Genomic DNA, 12,563 nt, shown 5'->3' on the forward strand with positions numbered 1-12,563 from the left:
TTAAAAAAATCAAAAGTGACATTCAAGTATATTCCTTGGTAATATTTAGGTTTTTTCAAAAGAATGGTATACAATCTCACATGCTCAGTAGTTGTTCCACTAAAAAGGAAGGAGGAGAAAAAAGTACGTTACAAAGGTAGGTGATTTACTTAAATCCATTCTGTAAGAGTGGTACTTTTTGCCACAACTAAAAAGTTATCTAATACTTAACTCACATAATTTTCAAGGCACACCTTTCAAACTTTCACCTTCCATGTGGATTCTCAGCAAGCAGATAGAGCAGCCATACCAGAACAAATCAGTATTTCAAGTGGAAAATGTTGTATGAGTGTGATTTCAGTCAGTTGTTGTAGGATGAAGTCTTTGGACTATTTCCTGTGAAGACTTGAATGGACCAAGAAATGGATTAATATGTGGCCATTACATGGTGGTCCTACACAATGCCTGAGTACAGTTATTTCTAGGATGGGCAAGAAGAGTATAAGATTATGATGCTTCTAATGATAATGAAGAATATGTGTTGTATAGCCAGGTTGCCACATACTCCTTGAAAGGGATTTTATGATTGGAATCTGAGTATTAATACTCATTTTTTGTAATATTCAATTTAAAAGGTAGAGGTTTTTGTTCTATATAAAGCCAAGACATATTGTTTATATAACTTCTGATAATTAAGGAAAGGGCAGTGTATTTTATTTTCTTTACCATAGTCATCTTTTCTGCTCAGGTCTTTCTAATAGAGATGAGGCTTGGCCATGGCTCACAACAGGACTTGGAGAGTATAAGGTATTATTGTACCAAATGAGATTCCCTGAAACAAAGATTTAATGGCAAATGAATTTGGTTGGCTTTATCCTCCCTATCAGTACAATTTAAGGTCTTTCTCCCAGTGCTAGGCTGCTTTACATAATTTGTGAGGAAGTTCTTTCTTTGTGATATTATCTTTCTAGTCAGTGTCTAGTGTGACTAGAATCATAGTACTCAAACCAAACCAACATTGTGAAAGCCATTAAAAATAATTGAGTTGAAAGAATTTTTCAATTGGCGTTTAGTGGGTGAAACAGCATGATGGAAAGTGAAATACATTTGAATATTTCAGTGTGAGAATAGCAACACTGGCTTGCCTTCTTTCCTTCCTTCCTCCCTCCCTCCCTTCCACTCTCCCTCCCTTCCTCCCTTTCTCCTTCTCTCTTTCCCTCTCCATCTCCCTCTTTCCCTCCCTCCCTCTCTCCCTCCTTCTCTTCCTTCCTTTCAATGAAAGATACTTTCCCAAGTCAGGCTAACTCTGGTTAATTCTTCAAGTTTTAGTTTATATGTTGTTTCCTTCAAGAAGCCTTGCTTGATCAGCTAAATCCGAATTCTTTATGATCCCTCATAACAAACTGGATTTTTCCCCAAATATTGTATTTAATTATTTATTTCAGGCGTTGTGTTCCACTGGGCTCTCCATGAGGAAAGAGACTGTTTTTCTGTTTTCTGTAACCCCATTTCTTAGATACATGGCTAGTATAAGGAAGGTGCTTATTATATATATTTACTGTCTAATAAACAAGTAAATCAACAAACAAATGAACAGCTGAGTGAAATGAGAGTAAATAGACGCAAAATACTGAAAATTATACAAAAAACTACCATTGGTATGTTACGTCAAATTTTAGGGTGATATTTATATTCTTATTAATTAGAGAAAAAGGCCTTCATGTTCATTGAAGGCAATTTGGTAAACCTAGAAAACTATAAAGAAGAATCACCCATTATTCCATCATTCAGAGGTAACCATAAGTAAAATATGGATTTGTTTTCAGTATATTTTCATCTTCCTATGTGGCTCTCTTTAACAGAATAAAGAAAATTTATACGTATGTTTGTGTTCTTTTCGTGTACATGTGTGTATTGGTAAGTATATGTGTATGTGTGTAATTGTGTGTGTATGTTTGTGTGTGTTTTAAAACCTCTAGAGCAACTTCTGTTACTACCTGTATCAGAATGGAGAGATTAATTTCCTTTGGGAAAAGAATCAGTTTTGAGATTACCATCTTCAAACATATGCACTTGGAATTTCTCCTGAAAAATCTTCAAAAATTTGCTCATCTGAATCTTACTGAAGATGATAAAAATAGCTATTTTGTTTATTTAGGAGATTAACTAAACTTGATCACATATATATCATAATATATATCATAGCATACATATTTGTAAGTATATATATAACATATATACATACTTATGTATATTTATGTTTTTTTAATTTTTAATTTTTTGGGCTTTTTGTGCCTGACAATATTATCATCCTATTACCTTCATGCATGCATAGTTGGACATAGACTTATTGGGGCACATGTTTTCTGTCTGAAAAGTCTGGAAATAGAGCCAAATGCTCAAGCATTTGGACAGTTTCTGTTTAGCATTGACTAGAAGTCTGAATTCATACTAGTATATGTTCTTTTGTGGGCAGCCTGTTTATTCTTTCCTGTAGCCTTATAGTATGTTTTCTTTATTTTGTTAATTAAAAAAACCCAAATCATCTTTAAGATGAGCATTGGCAGATACATGTTCATGTACATGTCTCTTTCTAGTTAGGAAAAAATTCTTTAATTCTTTATATTATTCTATTACTCTGAATTCTTCCTTGAGGGAAATTACAACTTTTTGTTGAGATTCCTCTTCTCTGACTTTCATATTTTCTGCTCATTGTGTACATCTCTAAGTTTATATTCAGTAGCACCGATTCAGTTTCCTGAAATGTAAATTCCTCTTTTGTTACCTCCAGTTTAGATTTTAATTTCGCCACTATTTATTGTTTCTTTGCAGTATTTATCCATCTTTCTTTTTATTCATTAATTTAGCTTGAACTTTCCATTTAGCTTTTGGCTTCTATTTTATTGTCTTTTATTTTATAATGATTTTCCATTTCGCTTTTGGCTTCTATTTTGGCTTCTTTTAACATTTGGGGATGCCAAAAAGTTTTCTAAGTTTTTATTTTGGTTCCTATAGTAAATCATCTTCACTGACCTAACTAGTAGGAATGGTGTTTCCTTTACAGTTTTTGTAGCATATTCTCATAGGCTCTGGATTTTGTTCATCTGTTTTGTTTTTGCTCACTCATTCTTTTTTTAATGTTTATTTTTGAGAGAGAGATAAAGGGAGGGAGAGAGAGAGAGATGGAAAGGGAGAGGGAGAATAATGGGGGGGGGAGGCAAAGAGAGAGGGAGACACAGAATCCAAAGCAGGCTCCAGGCTTCGAGCTGTCAGCATGGAGCCCGCATGGGGCTCAAACCCATCAAATGAATCCACCAACCTTGAGATTGTGAACTAAGTTGAAGTCCGATGCTTAACCAACTTGAGCCACCTAGGTGCCCCTGCTCACTAATTCTTGAGTATAGAGAAGTCTTTCTAGCTATTTGCCAACAAGTGTAGTGAATTCTTTTTGACTTTTTGCCAAATTACATGCTGGTTGAATATGCTCTTGGGCTATGCAATTGAATGGCAATACCAGTGCAATTTCTAGGTTTCAACAGACTATCAGACAGTGTTAGTTAGAAGGCCTAAAGTGGGATTTCTTCTATTTCTTTTTTAACTGCCTGATATTCTGGTAAGATGATTTACATTTATAAGTCTTAAAAATTCTTTTATCTACTCAGAGGCACAATTTAACACATTTTAAACATTTATTTTTAGATATTTCATTTGTTTGCTGGACAAATCACATTTCATACTTAATTGAAAATTGCGCTAATACTTTAAGTGTATCTGTTAAAAGATATTATAACAAATATTGTAGGTGTTAGCATATAAAGAGTACAGTAGATCTAGAAATAAAAAGCATGATAAACCTTATGGATAGACTAGAATTATCAATAAAAAGTATAATAGCTGTTGTAGGTATGAAGTGGAAAAAATTAGAAATGGCCCTTGCTTCGAGATAACCGTTTTTATCCATTTTAGTGATTCTACCAATTTCAGGTCTTTTTTCTAGCCCTATATTTTTTTTCCTTCCTTACCATACAGAGTTTTTAAAAAACATTTCATACAACTATATTTATACATGCCTCATCTTAACTACTAGATAATAAATTAAATGTAATAAAATGAAATTATTGGCACCTGAGATTCAAATGACTAAAGCAAGATGGGTCAAAGTCAGAATGGTAGTCATGGCCCTGGAGGTGGCAAGAAGGATGACAAGGACAAGAAAGAGATATGAACCTCCTATACCAACTAGAGTGGGGAAAAAGAAAACAAAGGGACCAGATGCTGCCAGCAAGCTGCCACTGGTGACACTTCACATTCAGTGCCAGTTAAAATTATTGAAGTTAGAATTGAAGACTGTCTTCTCATGGGGGAAGAATTCACTAGAAATAAGGAAAAAATGGATAAAATGAATAAATGAAAATAAAGAGGGGAAAGATCAAAAGTGGATGATCTGAGGGAGGCCCCAATGTCAGTAGGAACCTTGGAAGAGATCATTGATGACAATTATTCCATCATGTCTGCATCTGTGGTATCAGAACACTACATCAGCATTCTTTCCTTTGTAGACAAGGATCTGCTGGAACTAGGCTCCTTGGTCCTACTTGGCCATAAGGCACATGCTTTCATAGGGGTGCTCATGGATGACCTGGATCCCTTGGTCACAGTGATGAAAGTAGAAAAGGCCCCTCAGGAAACCTGTCATGATATTGGGGGGTTGGACAAACAAGTCCAGGAAATTAAAGAATCTGTGGAGTTTCCTCTCCTGAATATTATGAAGAAATGGGTATAAAGCCCCCACAGTGGGTCATTCTCTATGGTCCACCTGTTACAGGTAAAACCTTATTAGCCAAAGCAAACCAAACCTCAGCTACTTCCTTGAGAGTGGTTGGCTCTGAACTTATTCAGAAGTACCTAGCTGATGAGCCCAAACTCATTAGGGAATTATTTCAAGTTGCTGAAGAACATGCACCCTCTATTGTGTTTATTGATGAAATTGATGCCACTGGAACAAAAAAAATATTCAATTTACAGTGGTGAGAGGGAAATTCAACAAACAGTGTTGGAACTGTTGAACAAGATGATGGATTTGATTAAGGGGATGATGTGAAAGTTATCATGGCCACACACTGAATAGAAACTTTGGATCCAGCACTTACCAGACCAGGCCTCATTGACAGGAAGATTGAATTCCTCCTGCCCCAGGAAAAGACTAAGATGCACATCTTCAGGATCCATACAAGTAGGATGACACTGGCTGATGATGTAACCCTGGAAGACTTGATTATGGCTAAAGATGATGTCCCTCGTGCTGACATCAACACAATCTATACAGAATATGGTCTGGTGGACTTGAGAAAATGTGGAAGGAAAGTAACAAAGACTTCAAAACATCTAAAGAAATTGTTCCTTACAAAAATTAAGAAGGCATCCTTGAGGGGCTGTATCTCTAGCAGACTGCATTTGCCTTCAAGGAAATGGTTGGGAGTTGTCCCAACACCTCAGAGGGATGAGGTTGGGGAAGTTGCCCAGAGGAATCCATGTTCCAGTTGATGTTTCTTAGCAGAACCTCTTGTGTATCTTTTTCAGTGTGATGTGTAGGATGCCTTCTGGGCTGCTTTCATCTGTTGGTTGCATAAAGTGCTCTCTCCCCAATAAAGCATGATTCCACTGAGAGAGAGAGAGAGAGAGAGAGAGAGAGAGAGAGAGAGAGAGAAGGAAAGAAGTTGGTGGCACCTGGATCATAATAAACATTCAATGACTGTTTATTTCATTTACATCTTTCAGAAAGCTATCATGCTATTTATTTTTGTATCATGTTAAATTTCAGTCCTTTGATCCTGCAATATATTTAATAAATGTCATTGAGCAGATACCCTGAGAAGGTATAAAACCTCAGGCAGTTGCCAGAAAAGCGATATAAAGTTGAAAGTTAAGAACTCGGAATCAGGATCAAGAGTTTTAGGTCTAAATATTCTAGACTCAACTTTCTTAATAGAGCAAAGAAGACTCAGCCTAACAGTGTCATATGAAACTAGGTATAAACCTAAAGACCAGAATGGAGTCTATAGCTAGCTGATGACTTAACTACATGTAAAGATTAAGAAAAAGGAAAGATACACAGTAGGTGGTTCAAATACTTACCTCATTTAACAAAGCTGAAAGTCAGAGGAAGTACAGGGTCCAAGCATATCTAGAAATGTATCAGAAACTTTTTGGATGGAAAATAAACGCCTAGGGTTTAAAATACAGGTAAAGACTTTATGTTAAGACTCCTTTGTTTATTTTCCCAAATCCTAATTTTAACTCTTGTCCCATTGATCAAGAGAGAGATTGATCCATTGGCTTATGTTACAAAAATTGTAACCAGTAGGGAAGAAAGGGTCAAAGAAAAGTAGAATTCCATATGAATTCCAAAGAGAGGGACAGGCTTATTTCTCACCCTATAAGTTTTTGTTTCTGGAAAAAAAAAAAAGAGGAAAGGAATGGAGAGGAAGGATGAGGCTAAAGTCTCACCTTCCACTCTACCTGTTAGCACCTCATTGCTACATCATTAAGATGAGTAAGTGGAGGTTTAGAGTTCCAAATTTTTATTTATTTCCCCTTAAATTTAAATGTCTTTCCAAGAGCTCCTGGACTTTTATTATAATCTCCAGATACTTGGCAATAACTTCCAGCTACTATAGCCTGTTTTACAATATTTTTTTGCAGCAGTTTATGGAGAAAATGTTAAAAGAGGAACACTACTGTGGAGCTAAAGTTAGATACGTCGAGATGAAATAGTGAAAAAAATTAAACAACTTAATGATTAGAATCTCTAGTCTTGAAAAATATGTTTTCAAAATGAGAGAGATGCTGTAATTTTTGTGTCTCTTGCCATTAACATGTCTTTTATGTAGTATGAAACTGTAGTTGAAAATGTATTAAACATCCAGCAAGAGGATGTAACAATTGTAAATATGTATGCACCCAACATGAGAGCACCCAGATACATAAAACAGTTAATAACAAACATAGAGAAAATAATCCATAGTAATGCAATAATATTAGGGGACTTTAACACCCCACTCACATTAATGGACAGATCATCCAAACAGAAAATCAACAAGGAAAGAGTGGATTTGAATGACACACTGGACTCGATGGATTCTATAGACATATTCAGAACAATTCAACCTAAAACAGCAGAATCCACATTCTTTTTGAGTGCACATGGAGCATTCTCCAGAGTAGATCACATATTAGGCCACAAAAGAAACCTCAACAGATTCAAAAAGATCAAAGTCATACCATGTATCTTTTCTGATCACAATGCTATGAAATTAGAAATCAACCATGAGAAGAAATCTGAAAAGACCACAAATATATAGAGGTTAAATAACATGCTACTAAATAATGAATGGGTGAACCAAGAAATCAAAGAAAACATCAAAAATTACATGGAAACAATTGAAAATGAAAACACAACATTCCAAAACCTTTGGTATGCAGCAAAAGCAGTTTTAAGAGGGAAGTTTATAGTAATACAGTTTTACTTTGAAGCAAGAAAAGTTTCAAATAAATTACCTAACATTACACCTACAAGAGCTAGAAAAAGAACAACAAACAAAACCCCAAATCAGTAGAGGGAAGGAAATAAAAAAGATCAGAAGAGAAATAAATGAGATAGAAACTAAAAAACACAATAGAACTTATCACTGAAACCAGGAGCCAGTTCTTTGAAAAGATCAGCAAAATTGACAAACCTCTAACCAGACTCAGAGAGAGAGAGAGAGAGAGAGAGAGAGAGAGAGAGAGAGAGAGAGAGAGGCCTCAAACAAAATCTCAAATGAAAAAGAACCAACACCACAGAAATACAAACAATACAAGATATGATGGAAAACTATATGCCAACAAATGAGACAACATAGAACAAATGGATAAATTCCTAGAAAGATATAACCTACCAAAACTGAAGCAGGAAGAAATACAAAATTTGAACAGACCATTTACCACTAAGGAGATTGAATCAGTAATCAAAAAATTCTCTCCAAATCAAAAGTTCAGCACCAGACTGCTTTACAGGCAAATTCTACCAGACGTTGAAAGAAGAATCAATGCCTATTCTTCTCAAACTATTTCACAAAAATAGAAAAAAAAGGAAAACTTCCAAATTCATTCTATGAAACCAGTATCTCCCTGACACCAAAACCAGACAAAGACTCTACAAAAAAAATATAAGGCCAGTATCTCTCATGATTATAGAAGCAAAAATCCTCAACAAAATATTACAAACTGAACTCAACAATATATTTAAAAAATTATATACTATGATCAAGTGGGATTTAATCCCAGGATGCAAGGGTGGGAGTCTCAAAACAATATTCTCAAAACAATCAATGTGACACATCATATCCATAAGTGAAATGATAGAAACCATATGATCATTTCAGTAGATTAAAAGCATTTTATAAAGTACAACATCCGTTCGTGATGATATTAAAACATTTAGCCCTGAAGGGTGAATAGAAATTAGCCAAATGAGGTATGGGTTATGGGGAGCCAGAAGGAAGAATTTGGGGGCATAGATGGAACAGCAGGTATGAAGATCCTAAGTCGTGTATATTTTTTATTGCTTTGAAGAATGGAAGGTAGGCCCTTGTGGAAGAAACAGAGGTCAAGAGAGGAGGTGTATGTGAAGTATAAGTTGGAGAAACTTAGCCTTGAGAAATTTTAATCTCATCAGTAAAGTCACCAAAGGATTTAGGCAAAAGTAGCTGTCGTGTGTCAAATGGAATAGAGTAAAAGTCAGGTAGCCAGTAAAAAGGCTTTATTTGAGGAGTTTAGAGATGTAGTACCTTGGATTATGTGTGGTTTTGGCTAGAGATAAGAATCTAGTGATTCAAGTTGTATTTTGGAGGGATGACAGTACTTGTTGGTTCTTCGGAGAGGGAGTTTCTGCAGGATACTAAGGTTTCTAGAGTGAGAAATAGTGGGTCATGATGTCCCTTACTGAAATGAGAGACATTTTGTGTGACTTAAGATCATGAACTCAAATCTGAGACATTCTCACTTTATAAAAATTATGAGACATCCAAATGGAGATTTTAGATGGTCAATTGAATAGACAAGTGTGAAAGTATGCTCCTTAAAAGAGGGATCAGCACTAATGATGAAAATGTGAGTCAGGGGCATAGGGATGGATTTTGAAGCCACTTGAGTGTTAAGATTGGATATTGTTTGGACCAGCAAAATGACATTTTTTCACAGACATAATTTTTACCACATGGTTTGAAAATACCTATGTCATTATTCTGCATGATTTTTAGTACACTCAGAGATAAATATTTTCGCCTCTTGAGTAGCATTCCTCTAACACAATATTGTAAGTCAAAGAGAGAGGGGCGTCTGGGTGGCTCAGGTGATTAAGGGTCCAACTTTAGCTCAGATCATGATCTCGCAGTTTGTGGGTTTGAGTCCAGCATTGGGCTCTGTGCTGACAGCTCACAGCCTGGAGCCTGCTTTGGATTCTGTGTCTCCCTCTCTTTCTACCCCTCCCCTGTTTGCGCGCGTGCGCTCGCGCTCTCTCAAAAATAAAACATTAACAAAATTTTTTAAAAAATAGTAAAATCCATTAAACTTACTTTACAATACAAATTACTGGTCTTTATCTGTTCTTGAATAGATACTTATTTTTGCTTTTTAATTTTGGTCTTCTTCTGTCTTCACTCCATGTCCTCAGATAATGTATTTCCATGGTAATTTGTTGGAATATTTGATCGGTTAAACGATTTCTTATGTCAGGCAGTTTTGTAAGTAACATGTTTTCCCCCCAAGGAATTGGATTAAGGGTAGAAATCTTTTCAAAATTAACCAGAGTTATAATTATCATCTACTTTGTTGCTTTAAAAAGTCCTATTTTATGTATCTATAAAATCCATTTTATGTAACTCATCATAGAGTCTAACTAAAATATGAAATATGTTAACTCATGATAATTTAAAAGCAGATTATATTCCGTATCTATGGAATCTCTACTAAAGGTACTGCAATTGACTTAATTCCTTTTTTTTACTTTTTCATTTTTTTAAAGAAACACTTCAGATGTTCCACAATATTATAAGATTGCTTACAGATTGGCATAAACTATGAGAAAAGCACAGTAAGCAAGGAATAAACTCTTTCTGTACATCTTTGAAAGAATTGCTGAACAGAATGGTCAAGCAGCTGGAAAGTTTTCTAATTTATTACAAAAGTGTAACCCTGATCTAAAGTGAAGCTAGATGGCACACCTGGGTGGGTCCATCAGTTAAGCATCCAAATCTTGGTTTCAGCTCAGGTCATGATCTAATACTAGTTCATGAGTTTAAGCCCTGCATGGGCTCTGCACTGACATTGTGGAGCCTGCTTAGGACTCTCTCTCCTCCTCTATTTTTGCCCCTCCCCTGCTCACTCTCCATCTCTCTCTCTCTCTCAAAATAAATAAATAAACAAGCATTGAAAAAAAAAGAAAGTGAAACGAGAATTACTCATGAAATTAATTCGTGATTTAGAGAGCTCATTTTGTGGCTTCAGTGATAACATATAGATCTTTACTGAATTGTGATTTACTTCATACTGATTGAAGATACTGGTAAAATTACAGTATTTTTAAAAATCTGAAGTTTCTTAAAATTTTACCATCTTCATCCCTTTCTATATTTACTAAGCTAGGGTGTGCTCAGTACTGATTAATCCAGGGGTTGACCTATTTTTGCATTTACATCCAGATAAACAAGACTAAATGACTCTTATGTGCTAGAATTTTCAAATATATATTATTTCTCTATTTGTAAATTTATTTTTAAAAGAATGCCTTTTTTAGAGTAATCATATTATCATTACATTTTATCATAACCTTGTATCATTACTCACTCTTGTGCTGTGTTTTCTTTGTGCTGAAGGAATTGCCTACGACCCTCTGATGCTGAAACACCAGTGCATTTGTGGCAATTCCACCACCCACCCTGAGCACGCTGGACGAATACAGAGCATCTGGTCACGGCTGCAAGAAACTGGACTGCTAAATAAATGTGAGGTAATCCTGAATTGGCTACACTCTTTTACTTACTGAAATAAATCATGTAAAAAGGGCAGTATTCATTTGAGTAGTAGTAGAAAAATGTTAATACTTGGGCACAAACACCATGATCGATGAACCATTATTGATACTTGTAGCATAGCACTTTTGACCTGACTCTGGGCTAGGTACCTAGGGGGGACTCAGACCATGTTGATGGACTGAGCAGTTGCATGATGTATGTGTGCGATTATTGCAGCATTTTTTGAGACACATGATAGCATTCTTGTTTCCAGATAGGTATCATTTATTCAGTTAAATTTTTGGGAAACTCTTCACAATCTGTTAAGTGCTGAGAGTTGTTATTTATTATTATAAGCTGTACTTTGAACTCAGATATATCCCAAATTTGCCTTTGGAATTGACTAGATTTAAAGATGAACTGTCCTCTTACCAAGAAAAGTAACTTCTTTTTATTGAAGTGGCTGATAATCTTCCGTTTTTATAGTGAAGGTTTGAGTACTTTTATTTTACTGGTATTTCTTTAGACTCATTTCTGAAGATTCCTCGAGTCCCTTTTTCATTCAGAAAAATATGTTTCTTTCGGCTTTCACAAGTAAAAATGATATCAATTCAAAAAATTTCCTGTATTCAGATTTGCAAAATCTGTCACAATAAGCTGTTTTATCTGGTTGCTATCATTGTCCATTGTTGCCTAAGACCCAGTAACATTCTATATTTTAGTCTAAGACATTTAAAAAAAATATATCCCCAATGTTTTTTTTCACATTACTTTAACATTTATTGATCAAAAGTATTTTTTACCTGTGTCTATATTATGTTCAAACATGTTCTAGGGACTAGAACTATAGAATTTCACAAGACAAATCTAGTCCTTGTTATTATAGACTGACAATATAACATGTTGCTCTTTGGTTTTGTTGTCAGTCTTTGCAGATCAGTGAAGGAAAGCCAGTGTGATTCTCACTAGTTTGGGAAGAAATTAAATGGATAATATTTTGACTAAAGGTATATCATGAGGAAACTGATATATTGAGACTACATCGAATTCACTCTACTTTGATAAAATAGAAAAGCAATCTTATGCAACCACTTTTAAGTTAATTAAATTTTGGCAACCCAAAATGTGGTCCAGAATATTTCTATTCAAAGCCAATTTACTTTAAAGTAAACCTGTAAAATATATCAGTTGAGATGGAAATGCCAGAGCAGACAGAATGTTTCTTAGAGTCATGTGCACTTGCTGATATTTGATGCCCGAATGACATCAGTCTGATCCTTCTTCTCTGCAAAGTAGTGAAAAGAACTGATTTTGAAAATACAAAGTCATTTATTCAGTACATTCATTTATGAGGATGTATTATTTCCTTTATTGATTTTTCTCTTTTGAAGGTGAATAATGTACCTTGTAGGTTTTTTTCTTTACATCAAAACATGGGTAATGTCTGTGGGTCATTCAGCAGATTGGGATTGTGAATGAATACACCAAAGTATTGTGTACACATTTAGTTTTCACAAGTTTTATTATATGTTT

General features: G+C 35.0%; 1 protein-coding gene and 1 pseudogene across 1 annotated transcript in view; both read left to right on the forward strand.

Annotated features, from left to right (window-relative positions):
• The window catches only part of HDAC9 (histone deacetylase 9), a 742,193-nt gene that overhangs the window by 450,485 nt on the left and 279,145 nt on the right, over positions 1–12,563 (forward strand). Inside the window, exon 14 of the mRNA XM_047094862.1 lies at positions 10,893–11,026. Coding sequence (XP_046950818.1) covers positions 10,893–11,026 — 134 coding nt within the window. The remainder of the gene's footprint in view (positions 1–10,892; positions 11,027–12,563) is intronic.
• On the forward strand, positions 4,130–5,423 carry LOC124523095 (26S proteasome regulatory subunit 4-like; annotated as a pseudogene).

The sequence above is a fragment of the Lynx rufus genome, unplaced genomic scaffold (assembly GCF_022079265.1).
Source record: "Lynx rufus isolate CCGP_SWC_20201006 ecotype Redwood Valley unplaced genomic scaffold, mLynRuf1.p SCAF_4, whole genome shotgun sequence".
NCBI classification, from domain to species: domain Eukaryota; kingdom Metazoa; phylum Chordata; class Mammalia; order Carnivora; family Felidae; genus Lynx; species Lynx rufus.